Here is a 27,333-nt window from a genome sequence, read left to right as displayed (position 1 = left end):
TTGTTGCAATGTCTTTTAAAGCCAGAGGAACATGACACCCTTCATACGAGGGAAGTGCTCCAGGTGATGCAGAAGTTGCCCTGCATTACCGTGTGCTTCAAGCAATTATAGCCCATAATAAAGTGCAAATTAAAAAAAAAATGGGTTTGCGGTTCGCAGATGCTCAGATGGCGTTCTTCCTGTCCAGCATTAAGCTGGTCATACACTGGCCCGATTTACAGCCGTTTCGACAGCAGATTCGATCACTGGGATCGAATCTGCTGCCAATCGTTCGCGCTACACGCCGAATTTCGATCCATTTCGCCCGATCCCGTCGATCGTGCCGTGCGGAAAATAACCGTCGATCGCCCGCGGGTAAAGAGCGCATCGCTAGCGGCGTTCGAGTGCCCGACGACCGACGCAATAGAGCCGCATACATTACCTGCTCCGCCTGCGCGACTGCCCCCGCTCGTTTCCGCTCTTCTTCTCCGCTCTGGTCTCCGGCATGCCTTCACTTATTCCTGCCCGGCAGGAAGTTTAAACAGTAGAGGGCGCTCTACTGTTTAAACTTCCTGCCGGGCAGGAAGAAGTGAAGCATGCTGGAGGCGGAGACGGAGAAGAAGAGCGGAGAGAGACCCGGGAGTCGCGCCAGCGGAGCAGGTAATGTATGCGGGCGGGGGGAGCGGCGGCAGCAGCACCACCACCACAACAGATTGTGAACGGTTTCAGGCTGAAATCGGTTCACAATCTGTTTGCAGTAAAGGTAGCCATACGATCCCTCTCTGATCAGATTCGATCAGATAGGGATCTGTCTGTTGGTCGAATCTGATGGCAAATCGACCAGTGTATGGCCACCTTTAGACATGTGACTGAAGGGTGTGGTTTTTTTGAAGACAGGAGTCCTCCAATTTCACTGTTGATGCAGTGTTTCGCATATACTAAAGTGTGTGTAATGATGATTTTGTTTTGTTTGTTCTTTTTGAAATGCGCAAATCTCACCACAACAATGGAAATGTATGCTAAAACATCAGGGCTGTAATGCTGATTTGCTACATACCTGGCAAGCTTGATGACTGGCATATGACTTGGTCATTTTGCCATGTCTGACTGCTAGTTGCTCACATTCTTTGCATGTGTAAGTCGGCATAAAGCAAACCTGAAGAAGAAATGAACTAAGATAATTGTATGTGTGGTGCAACTGGAACATTGGTAACACAGAACTCATATTTTTATTTTCAGTTTGAGGGCTTTATTTTGAAGAAAGCATTTTAAACAGCAACCACATGACCTTTGCAAAAACAGACGTCATCATGACCCTTTGAGCTTTCTAGCACTAAAACATCAGCTTAAACATGAGGAAAGCACTGTTAAAGCTGAGCAGTTTCAGCATAGTAGATTGTTTCTCCTGGTCTATTCATTGGGCTCTGCTCATACTTGCCCATAATTCTTGAGAAAGCAGCTGCAAAGTTTCATGTAACCTACATTTCAAAGAGATATTTTAAGGCACTTGGTAAAATAACAATAATTTTAAATGTTTAAAGTATTGGCTAATGGTCTGTTAAAGGACATCCTAGGTGAAAAATTAAATGATGAAATAAACAATTGTATCTACCCTCCTAAATATTAATTTTCTAGTTATCACACAGTTTTATTTTATATTTAAATCTAATGTTAAAGTTTTTATTGTCTCATGGCCTCTTCTTAATGACACATTTATTGAAGTATGCCAGAGCTAACATCTATGAACTATTGGCCCTTTCTATCTCTTTCCTGCTTTTTGGAAAGCCATTTTCTGCCAGGAAATTGTTTTTTAGCTGTAATTACTTATCAGTGAGGGTCACGCTATAGTCTGACCCAGTCCCGACCCAGACAGAAACTGTTACTTGCATACCTGATTTTTAACTCTTTCAGGCAGAGAAAGTAAAAAGGAACATAGCCTAGTTATTATTTGTGTGCTTGGCACTGTACATCTACATGTCTATCTCACCATGTTACATCACTTCGGGGGTCCTTTAAGTACATGTTTGAATTGCTTCCTAGAGTACTGCCCACATTGGCTTTGTTGTTTTATCTTTCCAGGGGTTTCTTTAGTAGTAACAAAAATCTGTTTTCTTTAATTTTATTTCTTAGTATTCTCTGGAAGAGCGGGAGCCTGTTCCTCTGAGCATCCATCACATGCCCATTTGTGTCAGCTTTGCCTTTTTCCAACAGGGGTAAGAAATCGTAAGAATAGAATAGTGGAAGCAGAAATATGTTTTTTTGTGTTTTTTTTGTTATCCAGAATTGTGGTGTGTGTGTTGTGTGTTTTTTGTTTTTGTTTTTTTTTTTTGTTTTTTTTTGTTTTTTTCCCTTTGGAATTATAGCAGAGTAGCAAAAATATGCACAGTGAGGTACATGCCATCTGTCATGTGCTTTGTAGACGTGAGGTGATACGTTGGTGAGAAGATAAGATTCTAGGGACAGGCAGAATTTATTGACAAAAATCACAATTCTTGCTTAACCACTTCCCTACCACGCTATTTTGTGCTGATCGGTGCTGCGTGGGCTCTCCAGCCCGCAGCACCGATCAGCTAGCAGCCAGGCCGATCAGACTTCCCCCCTTTTTTCCCCACTAGGGGGATGTCCTGCTGGGGGGGTCTGATCGCCGCCGGCTGCTTGCGCTTGCGGGGGGGGGCTCTTCAAAGCCCCCCTCCGCAGCGCTTCCTGGCCTCCTTCCCCTTCCCTCCCTCTCCCTCCCCCTGTGAGCGGCGCAGGACGGATTTCCGTCCTGCGCCTGATGGGATAGGCTTTAGCCTATCAGATGCCGGTGATCCCCGGCCAATCAGAGGCCGGGGATCACCGATCTCTACGGCGCTGCTGCGCAGCAGCGCCGTATACATGTAAACACCGGGGAAGGTCTTCCCCGTGTGTTTACATTTACCCTGCGAGCCGCCGATCGTCTCGCAGGGTGTTCACGGAGACACCCTCCGTGAGCTGACATGGAACTTCAGGATTCAGGGGCGTGTATATACGCTCCGAGAATCCGGAAGTGGTTAAAGAAAACCTGTAACAAAAAACCTCCCCTGGGGGATACTCTGGTGGGGGAAGCCTCCGGATCCTATTGAGGCTTCCCCGTCGTCCTTGGTCCCACGGCGGCGGCGATAAAGCTCCCCGAACAGTAGGGATGTAAATACTTACCTTCCCGGCTCCAGCGCAGGAGCAGTATCGGCTCTCCTCTCGGAGATAGGCGGAAATAGTAGAGCGGACCCGACAGAGATTGGCTATTTTCGCCTAACTCTGTGTGGAGAGCCACAACATCGCCCCCGCTGGAGCCAGGAAAGGTAAATAAATCGGTGCTTATCAGCGCTTGTCGGGGGAGGATTCCGGGACACTTCGGGGGAGCCAGCGCTGGACTGCCTGCAACTACAGGGGAGGGGGAAGCCTCATTGGGGCCGAGGCTCCCCCCCCCCCCCCCCTCCCAAGGTGAGTACCCCCCAGGGGAACTTTTTGTTACAGGTTCTCTTTAAGCGCTCACACCAATGTGTGCCTAGGGGTTAATTAGAAAAGCATCTAACACCCTTTCCAATCACAGTCAGATCCCTCAGAAATTGGCTAGAAGACACACATAAACAGGCCCAATCAGTAATTGTCAAATCCACAATCCCATTAATAGAATCCCAGGTGCACATCATTTTATACAGTCCTTCAAAAAGATGACTGGTTTGCTTATGTTTCTTTGGCTGAGTATCGCCTTCAGTATTCACAGTTCTTATTAACCACTTGCCGACCGCACGCTTATACCGTGCGTCGGCAAAGTGGCAGCTGCAGGACCAGCGACGCAGTACTGCGTCGCCAGCTGTAGGCTGATTAATCAGGAAGCAGCCGCTCGCGCGAGCGGCTGCTTCCTGTCAAATCACGGCGTGGGGCTCCGTGAATAGCCTGCGGGACGCCGATGGCGGCTCGCAGGCTAAATGTAAACACAAGCGGAAATAATCCGCTTTGTTTACATTTGTACGGCGCAGCAGCGCCGTAAGGCAGATCGGCGATCCCCGGCCAATCAGCGGCCGGGGATCGCCGCCATGTGACAGGGGACGTCCTGTCACTGGCTGCACAGGACGGATAGCGTCCTGTGCAGCCCGGATCACCGGGGAGGGGACAGGTAGGAGAGGGAGGGGGGAATTTCGCCGCGGAGGGGGCTTTGAGGTGCCCCCCCCCCCGCCAGCCACACGCAGGCAGAAGAGATCAGACCCCCCCCTGCACATCATCCCCATAGGGGGGAAAAAAGGGGGGCAATCTGATCTCTCTGCCTGCACCCTGATCTGTGCTGGGGGCTGTAGAGCCCACCCAGCACAGATCACTAATAACCACGCTGGTCCTTAAAGTGACACTGAAGCGAAAAAAAATGTATGATATTATGATCTTTATGTGTAGTACAGCTAAGAAATAAAACATTAAGATCAGATACATCAGTCTAATTGTTTCCAGTACAGGAAGAGGTAAGAAACTCCAGTTGTTATCTCTATGCAAAAAAGCCATTAAGCTCTACGACTTTCAAAGTCGTGGAGAGGGCTGTTATCTGACTTTTATTATCTCAACTGTAAGCAAACAAATGTCTTTTTCTCTGCCAGAGGAGAGGTCATTAGTTCACAGACTGCTCTGAAAGAATCATTTTGAATGCAGAGTGTTGTGTAATCTGCACATATTAGAGAATGATGCAATGTTAGAAAAACACTATATACCTGAAAATAAAAATATGAGAATATTTTCTTTGCAGCTAATCTTCTAGTAATTATTCATAGTACACAACCAATTCATTATATCATATATATTTTTTTCGCTTCAGTGTCTCTTTAAGGGGGGGTAAAGGGTGGGTCATCAAGTGGTTAAACATTCTCAGCGCTCAACAGCCACAAATGAGACAAAGCCTCCACCATCACCAGGAGGAGCCAGAAGTAACTAGGAGTGGTCGAATGGCGAGGGGAGTGTGGAATGCCCCGCATGTGTAATCTGGCTGCTGTAAGGGGTAGCCCATCTGACTCTGAGTCATGCACCATAAGGGTGATGGTGGAGGCTTTGTCTCATTTGTGGCTGCTGAGTGCTGAGGATGTTTAATAAGAAAGGCAGAATTTGTTTAGTATAAGTGAACCAAGAACAATTCAACTGGCAGGAACCTGTTAAGAACACAGAGGTTGGCACAGAAGTAGCCGCGTAAGCTGCAGCATGTGAATCACATTCTTTAGACTACTTCTGTCAAAATAGCATTTGTGCTGCTGAATGAAGACTTCTTAAACTGTCTAGGGTTTGATCTAGGCAGCTATTATCTGGCCTTCCTTGGCTTCCGTCAGGCCATGGGCATCCTCGTTGTCCTCCCGGGCCGTTTCAATTCTCTGCTGGCCGTCGTAATAGATCCTCCTCTTGCCTCCAGTGGAACTGTACATGTGCAGGCCGGTCGCGCGTGCCTGCGTCGTAGTACGCTACAGGGTGGCCCTGAACCCAGCAACAGATCCTGTCATGACAGTGCATCTATCCTATTGGATGCAGTATAAACCAACCCATCCTTCCTGTGTATAGACGCTGATCGTAAAATGTGAGGCTGCTTGGCAGGCATGCAAAATATGAATTGGATTTAAATGCTTTTTAGAGAAAGAGCTGCTCAATCTAATAATCAAATTCCCATAGAGCTAAAAATGATGCATAATATAATGCCACACCACAGATTGAATCAGGGCTGAAGACAGAGTGGAAGGTGGATTTGTAAATGGGGGGCGCAACAATAAAGTGTATATAACACATGTATTATAAATATAGAAAACTTTGAATCTAGCATATTTCATAATACAGCACATATATAAAAGCAGAGTACAGCTCCTCTGAACAACCACCTAATAATCAGCAGCCTAATCCTCACAGCCAATAAATTAATCCACTACCACAGGCCTAAAAGGGGTATTAAGGCACTGACCCTGGTTGGAGTAAAAGGACCTGAGGCCTATAAAGGCCCATACACACGTCGGATTTTAGCGAACGACCCGTCGTTTGAACGTTCCGTCGTTCGGACATTTTCGCGTCAAATCCGACGTGTGTACAGACTATCGTTCGGGTGATAAGACTGGTTACCAGCGATCCGCCCGGCGGATCGTTGGTAACCAGTCTTATCACCCGAACGATAGTCTGTACACACGTCGGATTTGACGCGAAAACGTCCGAACGACGGAACGTTCAAACGACGGGTCGTTCGCTAAAATCCGACGTGTGTATGGGCCTTTAGGCTACGTTTCTAGTGTACAGTGACCTTTTCTCATCCCAAAAAATCGTGCACAAATTTTCTGATTGGCAAAAACAATCACATGTAACTTTCTGCACATTTTTATGCAAATTTTCCCATTAGTCAAATTTACATAATCTGCTTAGTCATGCTGTCATTTTCTGCCGATTTTGTGCAAATAACGCTAAAATTTGCGTTGCTATCCAATGCCATTTAAAAGCATTATGCGCGAATCGTGGACGATACGTGCAAAATATCCAAGATAATAAAGCACCAGCATATAAGCAGCGCTGGACAATAAATATATACAATGATAAACAGATGACAGACACAACGTTATACAACATAGAACAAAGTTAAACAAGGCAAATTGTACAAAATACATGATCATGTGATATGGGCTGGTTACGTAGGCCCTGTAATACAAGTACAGGCTGTCATAGGAAAGGGGCATACAATCCTGTAGATTACACTAGGGACCCTGCCATAGGATTACAATCTAAAGGGGTGGGGTGGAAACACTTGGTGGGGCTGTGAAATAAATATTTAGTAGAGTGTTGCTGTGTGGTAGGGGTGGGTAGGCCATCTTAAAGGGAACCTAAACTGAGAGGGATACGGATGTTTCCTTTAAACAATACCAGTTGCTTGGCAGTCCTGTTGATCTCATTGGCTGCAGTAGTGGCTGAATCACACTTCTGAAACAAGCATGCAGCTAATCCAGTCTGACTTCAGTCAGAGCACCTGATCTGCATGCTTGTTGAGGGGCTGTGGCTAAAAGTATTAGAGACACAGGATCAGTGGGAGAGTTGGGCAACTGGTATTATTTTAAAAGGAAAAATACATACCCTTATCAGTTTAGGTTCCCTTTAAAGAGGTGGGTTTTGGGGGCTTGTTGGAATGTGTTGAAGGAGGGAGCAAGTCTGATGGGCGGTGGAAGGGTGTTCCAGAGGGTGGAGGCGGCTCTTGAGAAATCTTGAAGGCGGGCATGGGAGTTGGAAATGCGTGGGGTGGTGAGGCGAAGGTCGTTGGAGGATCGGAGGGGGCGACCTGGTGTATACCTGTGAACAAGGTAGGGCAGGTTTTGTGCACAGATTTATACGCCAGGCATAGAATCTTGAAACTTATCCTGAAACGGATAGGGAGCCAGTGCAGGGATTTACAGAGGGGAGATGTGGATGCGGTGCGAAGAATGGATGAGTCTTGTAGACGCGTTCATAACTGAATGGGGGCAATGCGTTTTAAGGGGAGGCCAGAAAGGAGGGAGATGAGGGCATGAATGAGCAACTTGGTTGTGTCCAGGGTTAAGAAGGGGCAAATCTTGGAGATCTTACGGAGGTATTATATGTGTTTTTGTGGTGGTAAATATTTTTTTTCTCTTATTTTTCAACACAGGACATATTTATTGGTTGATCCCAGTGAACGTGAGGAACGGGTCATGGATGGACTCTTGGTGATTGCAATGAACAAACACAGGGAGATTTGTACTATCCAGTCAAGTGGAGGAATCATGCTGCTGAAAGAACAGGTGACACACAATACCCTCATGACCTCACAGCTTTCACTAGGCTGCTTGGTTCAAGTAGCAATTACTCTTCAAGAAATGAAAACCAAGTTTCAGACTACCCATAGACTTTGCCAGGTTCTACCATGTGATTGCCATACACAAGTTAGGCTCCCTTCGCACTGCATCAATTGTGTTGCATGTCAACTCACTGCCCATGCAATCCTATGGGGCTGTTCACAGTAGTACGTTGTAACTTATCACAGGAGAATGATTGACGCAAATGCATTTCACTAGGAATCGGGAAAACTCATCTCTAATGCCTTAACATTAATTTTTGTTAAAAACTAGTTCAGCTTTTTCAATGTAAAATTGTATTATAAATCAGTGCAATATTTACACATTCTACTGTGAACCTTAAAATCTGTGAGAAATACTTCCTAAATGCCATACTGTTGTGTTTTTATACAACAGTATGGCATTTTAGAAGTATTTCTCACAGATTTTAAGGTTCACAGTAGAATGTGTAAATATAGCACTGATTTATAATACAATTTTACATTGAAAAAGCTGAACTAGTTTTTAACACCTCTTTGTAAATAGCGAAGTGCATAAATGTTGTGACTTAAGAATTAACTTCAAGGTAATCGTCAATGTTTGCTAAAGAGCTTTACCATAATATAAGGCCTGGTTCACACTACAATGCAAACACAGCGGATGCGGAAACTGTGCATTAAGCACATCCGGGGGTTGCGTTCTGTAAAACACAGCGGTTTTTATTGTAGTGTGAACAGGCCCTAATATGGCCTTAGGTGCAGAGGGACTTTGTTGGCAAATGATTCTCGGGTATTAGAGCATATTGCACGCGTTGCTGTCCGTGTTTGGCAATGCATTTGGGAGGCAGAAACACGCGACATTAGAAGTGCATAGACTGCAATGTCTGATGTTCACACTGCATGCGTTCCGGACCAGTGCGGTCCACAAACGCATGCTGTACGCATTTTTTAACAAAACGCGTGGCTGACCCATTCACTTTCAGTGAATGGGATCAGCCACGCAATGCATACAAACGCAGATGGCGTGCGTTCGTACGTGTTGCGTTCCGATCGCACGGCCATCCGCGTTTGATGTGAACGTGGCCTTAGGTGCAGAGGGGCCTTGTTGGAAAATGATTCTCAGGTATTAGAGCACAAATTGTTTGCTTCCATGCTGGCTGGTGTAGAAAGAGTGGGGCGGTAAACCTTGAAGGGGTGAACTGGCTGTGTACAGTTGCTTTAATGCCATTTTTGTTCAAGGCTTTTGTGAGCTTGTTTCAATTGCATACCACCCTGTCTGCGCCTTGGAGCAATGCAGGATGAGACATACATTTTCATGTTTATAGTGTTGACTTTTTAAAGCATATCTGTCAGGCAAAGTGATAAAGCTTTGCCAAACACTTTGCCTCTCTTTATTCTAAAATACTGTTGGCATTAAACAGTTCTGTAAGTGTGACATGCATTGTATGGTTGCCATAGGTTCTGAGGTGCAGTAAAATAGCTGGTGTGAAGGTGGCTGAGATTACTGAACTGATCCAGAAAGCCCTAGAGAATGACAGAAAAGCCAGGTGAGTGAAGGTGTGTGTTTGTGGTAATGCTCAGTGTAAAGGAGTAGCATGTCATCTTCTATCTCTCTCTTTTTAGGAAGGAAGGAGGCAAGTTTGGCTTTGCAGAGTCCCTTCCAGATCAGAAAATAACTGCTCTTAAGTTTGAAAAAATCCCCGTAGACACATCCAGTGTCGGAGGTAAAGCTGAGGAAATCATTGCCAAGTCAGAAGTTCCATCGGATGAGTATCCTTCTGTCAGATGTGTAGGTGTGGCTAAACTCGCACAGCTATAAAAATGTCTGTGTACCTCAAGCAAATGTGAACATTTGTCTGGACTGTAGTCCAAGACCTCTGAAATGCCTGTCCAAATTCATGTACAGCAGTGATATTAGTAATACTGCAGCAGCAGTGACTCTGGCTGTAATCCACACAACTACCATATGAAATAATGGCTGCTGAATATAGTTCCTGTTATTGCTTCACCAACAGCAGACTGCAGGGGGTGCAATCGAGAAGAAAGTGGTGGAGTTTCCACTGATCAAACAAACCCTATACTAAAAAATTTCTTTGAATTTTTGAGACAGCAAAACTGAATGAATCATCAGGTAGTACCACCCACTGAAGCCATACAGTAAGACTGCAAATGAGCTAACGGTCATGGGAAATCAGCAGAATACAGGTGGATTCTGTAGCAATGGCTATAGTGGTTTCACTGACACTGCTACAGACTGTCCATTGAGGTAATGTAGAAGGTGGATGAATATGCATAGACAACTCTTGTATGACAGAGTGCTATCTGCTGCATGGCAGTTCATTCCAAGAATGCATTGCTTCATGCATTTTGTAGTACAGTGTTACCCCATTCATTGTGATTAAATGGGATCAGCCCTCAATGGAGGATGAATGTGCATTGACAACTCTGTATGACAGAGTGCTATGTGCTGTAGTGGTGCTGGGATACCTCTTTTTGATATCCGGGGAGATCCGGATAGCAAAAAATCTGGATAAATCCAGATATCTGGATTCGACCGGTAGTAAATTCGAGTCTATCCAGATATCCAAACCCATTATCCGGCAAGTCCGAAATCCGGACTGAAATCCGGAAGTGGCCTTTAAATTGCTTCCAAAACGTCTTTTATAGTAAATGATGCATGAAGCATGATGTTTGTTTAAAGAAATTGTTTGTTTATGTGGGGAGGTATAATACAAAAGAAGAAAAGTTAGTAGTACAGTAATCTAATCCCTAATAACCTACAAGCTATACTGTAGCTAAGGCTGGCAGCAGGCCTAGCCTGTGCACACAGCAGGCCCTAGCCTAGCAGCTACAGCACTAAGTCTGACTGTCACACTGACTAAAATCAAAATACAAGCTAGCTAACTAAAAAACAATAAAATACTGGTGTAGTACATGTGTTTAGGAGCAAAAACGCTTGGTTTAACACAGTCATACAGCACTTGCTTAGCCAACAGCACTGGAGAGGTCTCTCAGTGAGCAGTCACAAGCAAGGATGAGATTATCATTATGGCGCCCGCCTTATATACAGGAGGAGCTGGCCAGGGTTCCCCTCTGTGATTGGTTGCTAGGGCTTCGGCTGGGAGCCCTCTGATTGGCTCAGTGACGTCATGGACATCATCTCCGTGGTTACGTTATCTGGATCACGTACTCGAACTAGGTATCTGGACGGATTTCTGGATACCTAATACGTATACGGATTCGCTCGGATAGTGCATTCCAGATTTATCCAGCTATCTGGAATCCGTATCAGAGTTCGGATACCAGAAAAACGTTCTGATATCTGGATAGTTCGGATATCTGGAATCTGGATGAGCATCCCTGATGTGCTGCATGGCAGTTCATTCCTAGGATGCATTGCTGCATGCATTTTGTACTACAGTGTTACCCCATTCATTGTGATTGAATGGGATCAGCCGTGCAGCAGAGAGCAAACTGCACGGAAGTGTGGGCAAGCCCTAAGTTTCTTCTATAGTGCTGGGTGGTATGAGCATCTGGCATAAGTTGCTCACGGAGTGGAATGAGGGCTTTTAAATGTACACTTTGAATAGCTAAGACCACATTGCAGCTGTGCAGGGAAGATGAGGGATTCTCCCTGATGGAGTCATTGTAATTTGAGATGACAAAAAAAGTAGAGCTTCCTTGGGGACCTGATGAGGTTTAAATTATATAAATGAGGCTAGAATTCTGATTGTTAGATCTGGGTAGCTAGTCCAGCTTTCTTCACACCTGTCTTGATAAATCCGCACCACTTCCTCTTAAGGCCTCTTTCACAGTGGAACATTGCGTTTGATGCGACGTTAAAGTCGCACAACGTGCCCCTAACACAGCGCATGTAGGTCATGAAATTGAACGTTCTTTTGCACTGCGTTGTCTCTTGGTGCGCCGTTTTCGTTGCATACTGATGGAACGAAAATGGCGCATGTGTCACATTTAAAAAAACAAAACCAAAAACATTACTGGGCATGTGCAACACACAACGCAGCAAATTTATTGCTAAACGCACAGCATGCAGCACTTGCTAAATATTGCTACACACAACGCAACGTGTGCACTGTGAATGTCGCAAAGACTTTGTATTGCTGTGCGTTAGTCTGCGTTATAATTTTTTATAACGTGCGACTTTAATGTCCCACTGTGAAAGAGACCTAAATATTTATCTAGTTGTACCTTTAAAGGATACCTGATGTGACATGAAGAGATAGACATGTGTATGTACAGTGCCTAGCACACAAATAACTAGGCTGTGTTCCTTTTTTTTTTTTTTTTTTTTTCTTTCATTGCTTGAAATAAAGTGTACAAGAGCTCAGACAAAGAAAAAGATTTGTACATACCTGGGGCTCCCTCCAGCCCCATCCGCTTGTATCGCTCCCACGCCGCCGTCCTCCAATTTCTGCAGCTCCAGTACCGGGTTCCTGCACTTCCGTCAGTCTGTCGTAAGAGAATGTGCCCTCTATGTATCTCTCCAGCAGCTGCTGGAGAGATGCGCAAACAGCGCACTTCTCCTGCGTAGACTGGCTCCGACTGACGGAAGTGCGGGGACCTGGTACCAGAGCTGCAGACATTGGAGGACAGCGGCGTGTGAGCGATACAAGCGGATGGGGCTGGAGGGAGCCCCAGGTATGTATAAAAAAAAATGTTTTCTTTGTCTGAGCTCTGGTTTCCTTTAAACATCAGGTATGTAAGTAGCAGTTCCTGTCTGAATCAGGACTGGGTCAGACTACAGTGTGACCCTCACTGATAAGAGAGATAAAAAGGGTCAATAGTTCATATATTTTTAGCTCTGGCATACTTCAATGAATGTGTAATTGAGCAAAAACGTAAAGTAGATTTAAATATAAAATAAAACTGTGGAATATCTTTAAAAGTCATTTTTAGGAGGAGGATAGATACAATTGTTTTCATTAGTTTATTTTCACCTCGGGTGTCCCTTAAACAGTAAATGGTTACATGATTCTTCCATAACATACGATCATAAGCTTGGCAGAGCCAGTTGTCTGGGCTGCTGGAACTGCTCAGATTGGAGAGGGTACTGGAAATGCATGGGGAGAATTGGAGGACTCAGAAGATGATGAAGATTGTGAAGAAGCTGCCTCTGTGCCAGAAGATCAGACAGTTGCTGCAGGAACCACAAAGAAAGCTTTGAAAGGTAAGCTTAAAGAGAACCTGAGGCGGTTTGCTACTTACAAAAAAAAAAAAAGATACTTGCTTACAAAGAAGGAAGCCTCTGGATCCTTCAGTCTTCCCACGTCCTTGCCCAGCGCGGGACCCATTTGAAGTTTCCGCCATTGATCCTCTTCATGTACGAGCATGTTGCATCTGTGCAAGCAGGGCTGTGTCTGCACACTAAGCCAAAGCAACTTTAGCTTTATGTGCAAGCACAATATGGCCACGCTCATGCATGAAGAGGAATGCAGCTATGTAACATATTATGTATTTATATAGCGCTGACATCTTCCGTAGTGCTGTACAGAGTATATTGTCTTGTCAATTAACTGTCCCTTAGAGGGGCTCACAATCTAATGCCAACCAGTCATATGTCTATGTATGTATTGTGTAGTGTATGTATCATAGGCCTCAATTCACTAAGCTTATCTCCTGTCTTTAATAACGTTTCTAGAGTTATCACCATGGTGATAAGGCATGTAGTATTCAGGAAACATTTTACCTCAGGCAAACCTAAAGTTAACTCTTCTGTCTTTAAGTTAAGGTGAGATCTCGAAAGTTAACTCTTCAATCCTTAAAATAACTCCAGAATTTTGAAAATAACTACAGAGGAGGTAACTTAAAGGGACTCCGAGCGCTGAATAAAAACTAAATTGGTACTCGCCTGGGGCTTTCTGCAGTCCACCGTAGGTCGGGAGGTCCCACGGCGTCCATCTGACTCTTGTCCCAGGGCCTAGTCAGAAATGGCTGCCCGGCGGCTCTCGGCCACACTTGGCCCAAGTGTCGGGCTCCTTCTTCCTCATATGTCACATCTGATGTCACCATGCCGGCCGCCTCGTGTCATCACGGCGGCCAGTGTGACAGTATGGCGCATGCGCAGGTTAATTGCGCATGCGCCATGGGTCCGATCCCAGAGCGTGCTATCCTAGCTACAATGGATGTTGAATTCCTTTATACAAACATTCCACATGAGGACGGTATTGCAGCTTGCCAACATTTCCTTATCAGGTATATACTAACTATTTTTCATTTGGGAATGATGTATATCTACAGACAATGGGAAGTGCTATGGGAAAGATGTCACCCCAGTATGCTAATTTATTTATGGCCAGATTGGATGAAAACTTCCTTTCAATTTGTGAAATTAAAACATGGGCTTGCTTCAGATTTAGACTATATCCTATTAACCTCCCTGGCGTTCTATTAAGATCGCCAGAGCGGCTGCAGGAGGGTTTTTTTTAAATAAAAAAAAAAAAAAACTATTTCATGCAGCCAACTGAAAGTTGGCTGCATGAAAGTCCACTAGAGGGCGCTCCGTATGCGCACTTCTGATCGCCTCCGGCGATCAGAAGTAACAAGGAAGGCCGCAATGAGCGGCCTTCTTTGTTTCGCTTTCCTCGTCGCCATTGCGACGAGCGGAGTGATGTCATGGACGTCGGCCGCCTCCGATCCAGCCCTTAGCGCTGGCCGGAACTATTTGTTCCGGCTGGGCTTGGGCGGCTGGGGGGACCCTCTTTCGCCGCTGCACGCGGCGGATCGCCGCTGCACGCGGCGCACACGCGGCTGGCAAAGTGCCAGCTGCGTGTGCTCCTTTTTTATTTGATAGAAATCGGCCCAGCGGGGCCTGAGAAATCCTCCTGCGCAGGTTACCCCGAGCTGAGCTCGGGATAACCGGCAAGGAGGTTAATCTGGACAGCATCACAGGAAGAATTAATCAGATTCCACAAAAACTTCTCAGAGTACCACAAGAATATCAAGTTTAAACGCTCAGCTTTTCAACCTCCCATGTCAGTTTCCTGGATACCACAATTTTATATACAAGATAGAATTTTACAAACATCCATATACCGTAAACCAACTGACCGGCATATTTACCTAAATTGAAAGAGTTTCCACCCAGAACACACCAAAAAAATCTATTGTTTACAGCCAGGCTCTGAGGTATAACCGAATATATTCTAATTCAGAGGACAGAGGTAGACAACTTATGTCACTACGTAGATCAGGGATATCATCCACAAATCGTTGATGATCAAATACACTGAGCAACTTAAAAATCAAGAGAGGAGCTGTTGAAGTACACCCCGAAGACTGAAAACAACAGAATCCCAATTGCGGTCACCTACAACCCAATATTAAAGACACTGAGGAAGATATTGAAAGCTCTACAAACGATACTCCACAAAGACAAACGCCCGAAGGAAGTTGTTCCTGATTTACCACTGCTTGCTTTCAGACAACCTCCTAATTTGAGACAAATGATTATCAGAAGTGCATTATCTACACCAGAAACTCCAGGCACATTACCCTGCAATATCACAAGGTGTGAGACCTGCCCTTATCTTGGGCACAAGCCAAATACAAATACCAAACTCACAGAAATATCATTAAATACAAGACCAATTTTCCTGCGAGTCATCCAATGCTGTATACATGATACTCTGCATAAAATGCCCCTCAAGAGGAATCTATATAGGAGAAACGGGACAAAAACTGCGCACAAGAATGAACCATCACCACTTTAAAATCGATGAGGATAATATGGACACGCCAGTGGGCCAACACTTCTGTGAACCAGGACACAGCATGCAAGATCTAAAAGTACTTGTTCTTAAGTGCAACTTCAAAAATGAACAAGCAAGAAAGATTTCTGAGTACAAATTTATAAAAATGTTCAAGACATTAACAGAAGGTTTAAATTGTGGAACAGGATTCATGACTCCTTATTCAACATAATTGACTTGGCTTCATGATCTATAGAAACCTGCTGGATTTTATGTATGGTTGCACTAACTCACTGGCTCCAGCCTGCTGATCACCTGACACCTAACCGATAAACAGTAACCAGCACAACTGTCATCTTCGTGTTTACGATTTACCTTCATCAGTGTTTTACTTCAGCTAACATCTGGAAATATGCCTGAAGAAGGGGACTAGATCCCAGAAAGCTTGCATAATTTAACTCTGTTAGCCAATAACCACCTTAGCGGTATGGACGAGCTCAGCTCGTCCATTACCGCCAGAGGGTGCCGCTCAGGCCCTGCTGGGCCGATTTTCATGAAATAAAGAGCAGCACACGCAGCCGGCACTTTGCCAGCCGCGTGTGCTGCCCGATCGCCGCCGCTCTGTGGCGAAAGAGGGTCCCCCCAGCCGCCTGAGCCCTGCGCAGCCGGAACAAATAGTTCCGGCCAGCGCTAAGTGCTGGATCGGAGGCGGAGGACGTCGGCTGACGTCCATCACGTCACTCCGCTCGTCGCCATGGCGACAGGAGAAACCAAACACGGAAGGCTGCTCATTGCGGCCTTCCGTGTTATTTTTGGCCGCCGGAGGCGATCAGAAGAACGCCTCCGGAGCGCCATCTAGTGGGCTTTCATGCAGCCAACTTTCAGTTGGCTGCATGAAATAGTTTTTTTTTTATTTAAAAAAAACCCTCATGCAGCCGCCCTGGCGATCTTAATAGAACGCCAGGGTGGTTAAAAGGTATTTTTTTTACAAAACTGTTTTTTTTCTACCTATATAATAGTGTAAAATACAATTTGGTTTGTAAATATGCTATAAAAAAAGAAAAGGGGGGGGGGGGGGGGGGGGGTGGGGGGGGGGCAGAGATGGTAAAGTGTTTCGACTTATGGGCCGATTCAGGGCTATTCCAGTGAGCAGGCCGTTATGAACTGCCAGTGTGAACTTCTTGGGTAAGACTGGTGTGGCGAGTCAGGCCGAAGTGGCTTTGGAAATTTTGGGCGCAGCCTGCACCGCCATAGGCTGTAATGTGAATTATGGCTATAGCGGTGCTCAGTCAGTAATTTGGGTACCGTCAAAAGCCGTCCAAATTGCAATAAAAATAGTGTACTTCAGAGGCCGAATTAAGTTCCAATTACTACATCCCCCCCCCCCCCCCCCAGTGTCAATGCCAGCCTGGAGGGGAGTAGTAATTAATGCCACCTGGACTTTTGCAGGTACAGGGTGAGACTTTTTCTGGTTTTATGCTGAACCCAAATTTCCCAATGCCTTAATTACATGTATGGGTAGGGGGGGGGGGAGGACTCGACCCAGAATCATCTGTCTAGCTTGTGCACAAGACCTAAGTTACAGCATTCATTTTCTGTTGTTCAATGTTTATTCTATATTTTCCCAGAACGTCTCAGGACAGCAACCCTGAGACTTGTCTCCCTCCATGACCCACTGGATAGGAAGCTAGATAAGAATTTGCATAACAGATTAGATAGGGATTAGACAGGTATATATAACATAGTTCCCTCTTACCCCATCAGTTGTTATTCTGTCCAGCAGGATGCTAGGTGTGGGGTATGGCTGGCCACCCATGCTAGTTGCAGGAGCCGCGGCTGTGGTGATCCTCTTGGTCTGCGCAGGCTAGTTGTCCTAGCGCGGGATCACGCTGCCCGCTATAGCCTTCCCCAGGATGCGAAAGATCGGCGGATTCCGGAAGTCCCGCCTGCGGATCACGTGATCGGCACCTCACACGACCAGAAGCCGGAAGCAGGAAGTCTCCTGGCCCGGCGTGCGCTCCAGAGCGGCGTTTTTGCACAGACTTCGCTGTGCAGCTGAATAGAGTCTGGCGTGATCCTCCGGAGGGACACAGACACTGGTAGGCTGTTTATGGGGGATGATTTTTTTTATTCAGTGGGTGGGCCAGTAAAGGTATTTTGAAGCTATTTAAGCTGTACTTAGTCACTCGATGGTGTTTGTGACTATGGAGGCTGCATCTGGATCTTCCTCCCAGGGCTCTGTGGAGTCAAGCTCCGTACCCTCTCTGGTATGCATAATTGTGGTTCTATGATTCATATTGGCTAATTGAGGGTTATCAGGCTGATTTGGGTTTTTTGTCTTTGTGTTTATTTTTTAGCCTAAACCTCGGAAAACGGATGAAAAATCAGAGGCTAAGGCTGATAAAGCAGAACTCCCTAACAAGCCTGATAAGACTGACAGTGATAAATCTAAAGGCTCCGAAGTTAAATCATCTCACAAGCCTTCTAAGAAATGTGCAGTTTGCAAGGGTCATTTGTCTTCATCCTCATCTAAACCGTTATGTCAGTCTTGTACAGATAAGGTTGTCAGAGAAGAATCTCCTATGTTTAAAGATTTAAAAGGATGGATTAGAGCAGAAATCTCCTCAGCAGTTGAAACTATGAAAAGCTCAGCCGCTTCTCCACTGAGGTCAGATTTGGCGGTACTACCTGGGCCCTCGGGCTCTGTTGCTATGAAAAAGCCGGATCAGGCTCCTGAGGGTAGTCCTACAAAAAAGAGGAAGTTAGAGGTTGTTGTTTCAGAAGAATCAGAAAGATCTGAGGGAGAAATAGAAATTTCCTCTTTTGATGAAATGCCTTCTGAGACGGATAAGATGGAGGAAAAGAGTACTAAATGCCATAAGTTTGCTTTCTCCACTGACTTTATGAAAGAACTGTTAGAGGCCATGCACACCGCAATGGGAATTACTACAGAAAAGAAAACATTAACACCCCTAGATCAAATGTATGAAACTTTATCTGAACCTCAAGTGTCCTTTATACCTGTGCATAGTAGTCTTAAGGACATCATTAAGAGAGAATGGGACAATCCTGAGAAGAGAGCCTTTTGGCCAAAGTCTTTGGCCAAAAGATACCCATATAGCGCAGAAGATCAAAAGTTTTGGGGAACCTCACCTAAACTTGACCCTTCACTATCCAGTGTCCAGAAGGTCGGATCTGCAATTTGATGATTTTGGTTGCCTGAAAGATCCAATTGACAGGAAAATGGATAACATCTTGAGAAGGGCATGGGAAGCAGCTTCTTTAAACTTCAAGCCTTCGGTAGCATCTACTGCAGTGGCTAGATCCCTAAAGTTATGGATAATGGAAGTACAATCACAGATAGCGTCAGGCATACCTAGAGATGAAATATTGAATGCCTTTCCTAAAATTCTACATGCTACTATTTATCTGGCGGATGTTGCAGATGACTCGGTACGTCTAACAGCTAGAACAACAGCTCTAGTGAATTCTGCTAGAAATGGAGTATGGGTAAAGATCTGGCAAGGAGATACCTCTTCCAAGTCTAAACTATGTGGTATTCCATGTGAAGGCAATCTCTTGTTTGGAACAAGGCTGGAAGAAAGTTTGGAAAGAGTTGCAGATAAAAAGAAAAATTTTCCAATTAAGCGGAGAAATTTTCGTTTCAATCGTTCCTTTCGTCCTTCAGGAAAACAAGAAACAGAAAATAGAAGTATCCAGAAGAAAAAGTGGGTGCCAAATAAAGCACAGCGACCAAGAGGAAATCCTTCTTACGCCAATCCAAACCCTCCATCAAAACAATGACGCCAGGATCCCGGTGGGCGGCAGACTAGTCCATTACTTCGAAAGATGGCAGGAGACATTCCAGAACAATTGGTTGTTAAACATAATCTTACAGGGATACAAAATAGAGTTTATCAGGCGCCCACCGACACAGTTCTTTGACTCCCTCTCCAAACAGTCCAGACCAGGCACAGGCACTACTAAACGAAGTAAACTCTCTGCTAGAAAAAAGTGTCATCAGACAAGTCCCAAGATGCCAGGAATGTCTAGGATTTTACTCTCCAGTGTTCCTAATAAAAAAGCCTCAGGGGAACTACAGGTTTATCCTGAATCTGAAAAGATTAAACGGGTCAGTCCGTTAAAGGAAATTCCGAATGGACAACATTCGCTCAGTGTTAAATCTGCTGCAAGAAGGCTGTGTGTTAACCTCTCTAGATCTCAAAGACGCTTACCTGCATCTGCCGATTCACCTAGAATCACAGCAATTCCTGAGGTTCGCAGTGGTTCTACATGGAGAGGTAAGACATTTTCAATTTAATGCCCTCCCCTTTGGTTTATCGTCAGCCCCATGGCTGTTTACCAAGGTTATGGCGGAAGTTTTAGCTGTCCTGAGATTACTCTATACAGATTATGGCCTACCTGGACGATTTACTTATTTGGGGTCCTTCGGTCCACTCAGTAAGACTCCAAACGGAGTTCACGCTTGATTTTCTTCAGTCCCTTGGGTGGGTGATTAATTGGGAGAAATCTTCTTTACAACCTCAACAGAATATGGAGTTCCTTGGTTTTGAGATTTGTACTGGCAATAAAAGACTTGTTTTGCCTCCCAGAAAATCCACTGTTTTACTGAATTCTGTTCTTTCTTTTCAGAGCATGAAGATCATTTCTCTAAGAAAGGCTATGGCATTACTGGGATTGTTAACTGCATCATTCCCTCCAGTACAGTGGGGTCAACTTCATTCGAGAGTACTTCAAACCTGGATTTTATCCAAATGGGACAAGCGGCTGTCTTCCCTAGACAAGAAGTTTCAGATCCCTTAGAGTGTCAAGCACTCTCTTCTTTGGTGGCTGGAGGCAAGTCACCTCTCCAGGGGAAATCTTTGGGACTTTCCAACCCAGACTGTAATAACAACAGACGCAAGCTCCTGGGGTTTAGGAGCGCATCTAAATACTCTTCTTGCACAAGGTCAATGGTCTGCACGTCTTCACAAACTATCTTCAAACAGCAGGGAGTTGCAAGCTGTATGGGAAGCACTTCAGGCATTCCAGACTCAGGTTCACCAATCCCATGTGACTATTCGTACGGACAACAGTACAGTAGTGGCTCACCTGAACCGCCAGGGGGGCACAAGGAGCAGTGTTTTAAGGTCCCAAGCATCAAGAATTCTTCATTGGGCAGAAAAGAATCTGCTTTCCTTAAAAGCAGTACATCTGAAAGGGACTCTCAACTATCTAGCAGATTATTTAAGCAGACGGAACCTCTCTCAGGACAAATGGAGTCTGAACGATCGAATATTTCAGGAAATATCGGATCTCTGGGGTGCCCCGCAGGTAGATCTGTTTGCGAGACGAATCAATGCGAAGTGCCCTCTATTTTGTTCCCTGTGCCCACAAGACAATCCATGGGAAGTGGATGCATTCTCAATCAGCTGGAGTCAGCACAAGATGTATGCCTTTCCCCCTCTACATCTCATCTCGAAGGTTTTGAACAAGATATGTCGAGACCAAGCACAAGTCATTCTGATTGTTCCTTTCTGGCCCAAGAGACCTTGGTTTGCTCTACTTCAGCGCTTAGCTTCAGATCATCTGATCCTTCCATGTCCTCTGGATCTACTGAGCCAGGGCCCAGCATATTATCCCAATCTGACTCTTCTTCGGCTTTCGGCATGGAGCCTAAATGGAGGATATTAAAGGGCAAAGGTTTCTCTAATAGATTATCAGAAACACTTATTCAGAGTAGGAAAAAGATTACACGCCAGATATATCATAAGGCTTGGAAAACATATCTCTCCTGGTGTGTGAAGAATGATATGAATACATCACACTCAAATTCGATGCTGGAATTTCTACAATGTGGATTTCAAAAAGGTCTTAGCATCAGCACGTTAAAAGTACAAGTATCGGCTCTAAGTGTTTACCTAGACAGAAGATTAGCAGAAGAAGAGTATGTGATCAGATTTTTTTAGGGCAACAAAGAGACTTCGACCAGTTATCCAGTCAAAGATCCCATCATGGGACCTAAACACGGTGTTGCAAGCTCTATGTGAATCACCTTTTGAGCCTATTTCTGATATATCTGATAAGCTGTTGACATTAAAGACTGCCTTTTTGTTAGCAATAACAACTGCCAGAAGGATAGGAGAACTACGAGCCCTTTCGATAAATGAACCTTATTGTGTGATCAGATAAGACAGGATTACGCTACGGCTCGATATATCCTTTCTTCCAAATTTCACAGATCCCAGGAGATTTTTTTTACCATCTTTTTGTAACAATCCCTCCAATCAAAAAGAGGATAAATTGCATTGTTTAGATGTTAGAAGATGTGTGATCGAATATCTTCAGCGGTCCAAGTCATGGAGAAAATCTAATGCTTTACTGGTACTGTTTGCAGGGAAATTCAGTGGCAAGCAAGCGTCTAGGCCAACAATTGCCAGATGGATTAAACAGGCAATTGCTTTATCCTACTTTCATCAGGGGAAGCAGCTTGTATCTACAATCAAAGCACATTCGACGAGCGCTGTCTCTACTTCTTGGGCAGAGAGGGCAGGAGCTACTATCGAGCAAATATGTAAGGCAGCCACCTGGTCAAATCACAATACATTTGTCAAACATTATAAACTGGATGAATTGTCAAATTCTGATTTATGTTTTGGCAGGAAAGTGTTGCAAGCTGTAGTCCCCCCCCCCCCCCCCCCCCCCCCCCCAAATTGATCTTGTATATCATCTCAGGGTTGCTGTCCTGAGACGTTCTGGGAAAGACAAAAATTACTTACGGTAATGTCTTTTCCAGAAGTCGAAAGGACAGCACCCTTGCTACCCACCCGGATGTTTGTCTTATTAAAATTTATTTTGAAGCATCATTCTGTGTGGAGTCTTTTTTTTTTTTTTTTTTTTTTTTTTTTTAACTGATGGGGTAAGAGGGAACTATGTTATATATACCTGTCTAATCCCTATCTAATCTGTTATGCAAATTCTTATCTAGCTTCCTGTCCAGTGGGTCATGGAAGGAGACAAGTCTCAAGGTTGCTGTCCTTTTGACTTCTGGAAAAGACATTACCGTAAGTAATTTTTGTCTTTCTTGTGTGTTGCAGAGGATGCTATTATGGTGTCTGATAGTGAAGAGGAGGAGGTGATTGTATTGCATCCCGAGACAAAATCTAAGCCCAGGTAACCTTCTTCTAAAAATGAAGTACCTGTGATATTAGGCCAACTTCTAAACATGCAGTTTTCAGAAAAAAAAGTTGAATTCCCCAAAACACATCAGATTCTCAAATAGATTAGCAAAGCTCTATCCTTCAAAATTATATGTAATATAAAATGTGACTGGTTTCAGTCAGTGAGTGATGTTGCATTATGTGTGTACACAAATACATACATAGTTGTGCTCGTAATTTATAATAGTATTCTGAAGACCATATACTGTACCTTACTTTAAAAAAATGCAGATTGGCTCCTGATCAAGTTATCACTATGATCACTAAAGTAAAGCAGAGGAGGAGGAGGGACTAGCTCTCACATCTCCTTGTTCCCCCAATGATAGTCACTCCACTCCCCAGCAGCGCATCTAGCCTTGCACTGCCTTTAGTATTTAGTAAGGCTGATGTTGTCAAACCTGGACCCTAAACTTGTGGCAGTGTGAGGTTGGATGCGGTGCAGAGGGAAGTTGTTTGCTGCTGGAACTAGGGAAGGTGAGTAAATAACCACCATGCTACTTGCTGCCAATCCATGCATATGGAAGGGCCATTAGACCACCAGGGAAGCTATAGGGGTCCACTAAATCATAAGGCAAGCATATTGGGGGGGGGGGGGGGCATGCACTACACGGGACTCATATTGGGGGCCACCAGGGAAGCCTATAGAGGACCGCTAATCCACCTGGAAAGCTGTAGGGAACCAAACTATGGGAGGGGGACTACACTACCAGGGAATATGTATTGGGGCCACTAAACCACTAGGGAAGCATATGGGGGTTCATTGGACCACCATAGAAACTTATGAAGGACCAGTAGACTGCCAGGAAAGCATATGGGGATCACTAGTCCACAAAGTGAATGTATGTATGGGCGGGGGGGGGCAACTATATCACTAAGGAAGCCTATAAGGTACCACTAGACCACCAGGGAAATGTAGGGCAAGACTAAAGTAACAGGGTAATCGGTATAAGGGATCGGGAAATGTAATGGGGAAACCATAGTAATGGAGCTGTAGTGAAAATTATAACTTTTACAAAATTTGTTTCCATAGTAAATAAAAAAAAAAAAAAAATTCCAGAAACCACAACATAAGCCCCATATGAACACCTTTCAGAAAAGGTTGACAAATTGTGTAAGACAAAACTGACTAGTTTATGGTGACCTTCCAATGTATGCTTTTTGTTCCTAGTGTACCAGAAGTTTCCACCAAGGAGAAAAAATTCAACAAGAAGTCCAAAAGTAAGAAGAAATAAGCTCATTAATGTCCAGGCATCAACAGCTCCAGCTGGATGGATGTATATCATGAGACAAGCCTGGAGAGTGGACATGCACAGTTTTGCATATGACTGGATCAGATTCTTTGGTGTGGTCAGTTAATGTGACCAGATCAGTCTAGCATAAGCATCCAGAAGTCAGTTGGATTCCAAGACTTTGTAGGACATGGAGGTTGGCATCTTTACTGGTCTGGACAAAGTGGCTTGCCAGAGAATTTCTGATTTTTAGAATTTATATGGAATTGCTGTATACAGTCATGACTGTATTGCTGAACTAACAAAAGGCTACTAAGTTTTGGAAAATGATTATGGCTGAAAGTGGTGTGCTGCACAAAAGGAAACAATAAATAAGAAAGAAATGCTATAGTTTGACAGATAATGGCAAAACAGTGATATGTGTGGCTACGCTAAACAAGTTTGACAATCCAAACAGCCAACAAAAGGTGCCCCCTTTAGAAAAAAAAGTTAAAGTAATCTTCGCTTGGGAGGGTGCATTTTATGGTAATTCTAACTAATAACTCATTTTACTACATGGTGGAAACAATTACCGTATTTCCCGCAGTATAAGACACACTTTTTCTCCCCAATCAATGGGGAGAAAAGGTCCCTGTGTAGGAGGAGACATAGGAGGACACAATTTAGGGAAGAACATGAACACACCAGGTTATAGTTTTTGTTTTTCCTGTGGTTTTTGCCCTATAAACCTGGGTGTGTCTTTTTATATTCTGGAGAGTTTTTTATACAATTGGTTGCAGGACCGGCCATTACATTTTTATTCAGCGCCTCTGTTTTCTAAGCTGCAGTTGTGGTTTGTGTGCTGTTTCCAGCATTTGACCCTATTGCAAGCAGAACACTGCCATTCCAGCGCAGGAGACTTGGGCGCAGCAGTGAGTAACTTCAGTGCTGTCAGAAGACTGAGCTGAAGTTACTTATAAAACACTATAATTCGAGGCCGAATTAGTTCATTCCCCACCATCCATGGCGGCCGGGAAGGGGGGGGGGGGGGGAGGAGGAATAGTATTTAAAAACAATGGTAATTTGTGCAGGAGCAGGATAAGCCATACAGGCTGTATCCTGCACCCAAGTCTCCTGTGCCGATTCCTCTCGTACTCATTGCAAGCTGCATACAAACATTCGGGGGAAAAAAGTCTGTGTGATTGTTAGGTCTGCGGATGCAGATTTAATCCCCCATTTACCAACAGTTTGATCAAATGTATGATTTAGTTCTCTATGTACATAAAAAAAAAAAAAATATTTGTTTCAGGTTATCTTCTTTTTCATCCTGAAGGGGAAAAAAAGTTGAGTTCAGTAGGGATTGGGGAAGGGAATGGGACATGATTCCTTGGATAACAAGGTTGGGGGTGAGGCTGTACAGATCTTTCACTAGTCAGCAGGCTAGCAATGCCTCCTGTCACTGTGGAGGGTAGTGGTGTGCATTCTGTCTTAATGCAAATTGTATGCAGCTTGGGCCAGTCAAAATTTACAGGAAGTTGATTTGATGGCCCGACTTATACTTCTGTTAGGTTCACACTGGTTTTCTGTAAAACAGGATTGCAGCGCAACACAGAAGAAAAAAAGTTGCATCGTGTTAATGTGTGATGCATGTGAAGTGTACAGTTCATGAAAAGTAAGCATCACTGACACTGTACCCACACCAGTGGATCAGTCTCTTTGCACTGCAAATGTGAACATGTCAGTAAAGTATAATTGCAGCACGTTAGCAATGGCACTATATTGTATGATGCAGCAAACCATCTGCAGTGTCCCAGTGTCTTTTCTGCAGAGAAAAACTGAGATCCAATGTCAATGGATTAGTTCACACAACACCTGTTGTGTACATCACATATTCAATGGGTCCTCTTCTCCTGTAAAGTTATAATTGCCAGCCCGTTCTTCTTGTGAATCAGTCCTGGGGCTCTAGGTTTGCCAAACTTCTGTCAGCATGTGTTTTGCTATTAATTACATTAGTTGCTGTGAAAAAAGGTGTGGTTTCCCACATACATACACACATGTTGTACAGAAAGCTGATGGACAAGTGTGCCCTCAGACATACAGTATTGGGTTATATTGTTAACCACTTAAGGGCCGGGCTGTTTCTCTCTGATCTGTGCTGCGTGGGCTCTCCAGCCTGCAGCACAGATCGTGTGCATGGCAGGGCGATCAGACTTCCATACCCCCCGCCACCTTTTTTTTTCCCACTAGGGGGATGACCTGCTGGGGGGGGGCCTGATTGCGTCCTGTGCCGCCTCTGATAGGCTTCAGCCTATCACACGGCGGCAATCTCCGGCCAATCAGACCAGGAATCGCCGATCTCCTTTACGGCGCTGCTGCGCAGCAGTGCCGTATTAATGTAAACAGCGGGGATTTCTTCCCTGCGTGTTTACATTTTACCTGCGAGCCGCGATCGGAGGCTCGCAGGCAGTTCACAGAGACACCCTCCGTGAACTGACAGTTCGAGCGCCGTTTCCATGTAAAACCACAAACGACCAGCCGCCTATTGGCATTAGCTGGTCGTTAAAGTGAATGTTTACCTATTTAAAAAATCAAAAAGTCAGATACTCACCTAAGGAGAGGGAAGGCTCGGTCCTAATGAGCCTTCCCTCTCCTCGCCCGGTCCCGCGCAGGATCCCCCGTGGCAGTATTCGACCAGGTCGGTCAAATACTGCCACTTCCGCATGCCGAAGGGAGGTTTCGGGAGCACTCGGGCTCCCGAAGACGGGCCGCTCCATACTATGCATGCACGAGCGCTCTCTATGGCGCACTCGCGCGTGCGTAGTATGGAACGGCCCATCTTCGGAAGCCCGAGTGCTCCCGAAGCCCTCCGAAGTCCCTGCGGCGGCGGATGCGAACGGGGGAGCCAGCGCAGCACCGGGAGAGGAGAGGGAAGGCTCATTAGGACCGAGCCTTCCCTCTCATTAGGTGAGTATCTGACTTTTTGGTTTTTAAATCGGTAACCACTGGCTTTAAGTGGTTAAAAATGAAAAATTCTTGGCCTACAGCTCAAACAGCCTTAACACCATCTGGGAACCCTCCCCTCTGTCTTAGAAATTTTAAAGATGTTGAAAAGTTAGTGAAATTTTATTCTGGCAGAATAAGGGACCACTATTATGAAAGGTTGTAACATTTATGATCTGGTTATAGTAAACTCAGTTCTCAGTAAATGCACCTGTATAAATATACCCAATTCTGATATAGTAAACTACTTTTCCTGGTCCCTTGGAGTTTATTATAAAGGGATTCTACTGTAACATGTATATTTGTTGCAGAGTAAAGGAAATGTGATAAAAATCATGCGTCACCTTTATATACATGTCACCTTTACATATTACATTTTTTTTATGCATCCATATTGTGCCTCGCTATGAAAGATG

General features: G+C 44.7%; 1 protein-coding gene across 1 annotated transcript in view; it reads left to right on the top strand.

The window, feature by feature from the left end:
* EXOSC9 (exosome component 9) overlaps positions 1 to 24,326 on the top strand; it is a 49,541-nt gene extending 25,215 nt beyond the window's left edge. The window contains exons 6-12 of the mRNA XM_068280377.1: positions 2,110 to 2,192; positions 7,616 to 7,748; positions 9,239 to 9,327; positions 9,404 to 9,550; positions 12,799 to 12,968; positions 22,587 to 22,662; positions 23,878 to 24,326. Of these exons, the coding sequence (XP_068136478.1) occupies positions 2,110 to 2,192; positions 7,616 to 7,748; positions 9,239 to 9,327; positions 9,404 to 9,550; positions 12,799 to 12,968; positions 22,587 to 22,662; positions 23,878 to 23,941 (762 nt within the window). The 3' untranslated portion in view covers positions 23,942 to 24,326. The remainder of the gene's footprint in view (positions 1 to 2,109; positions 2,193 to 7,615; positions 7,749 to 9,238; positions 9,328 to 9,403; positions 9,551 to 12,798; positions 12,969 to 22,586; positions 22,663 to 23,877) is intronic.
* Positions 24,327 to 27,333: the final 3,007 nt, after the last annotated feature.

This window comes from Hyperolius riggenbachi, chromosome 1 (assembly GCF_040937935.1).
Source record: "Hyperolius riggenbachi isolate aHypRig1 chromosome 1, aHypRig1.pri, whole genome shotgun sequence".
Taxonomy (NCBI): Eukaryota; Metazoa; Chordata; class Amphibia; order Anura; family Hyperoliidae; genus Hyperolius; species Hyperolius riggenbachi.
Note: the sequence above shows the minus strand (reverse complement) of the source record. Positions and strands in the feature narration are given on the sequence as shown.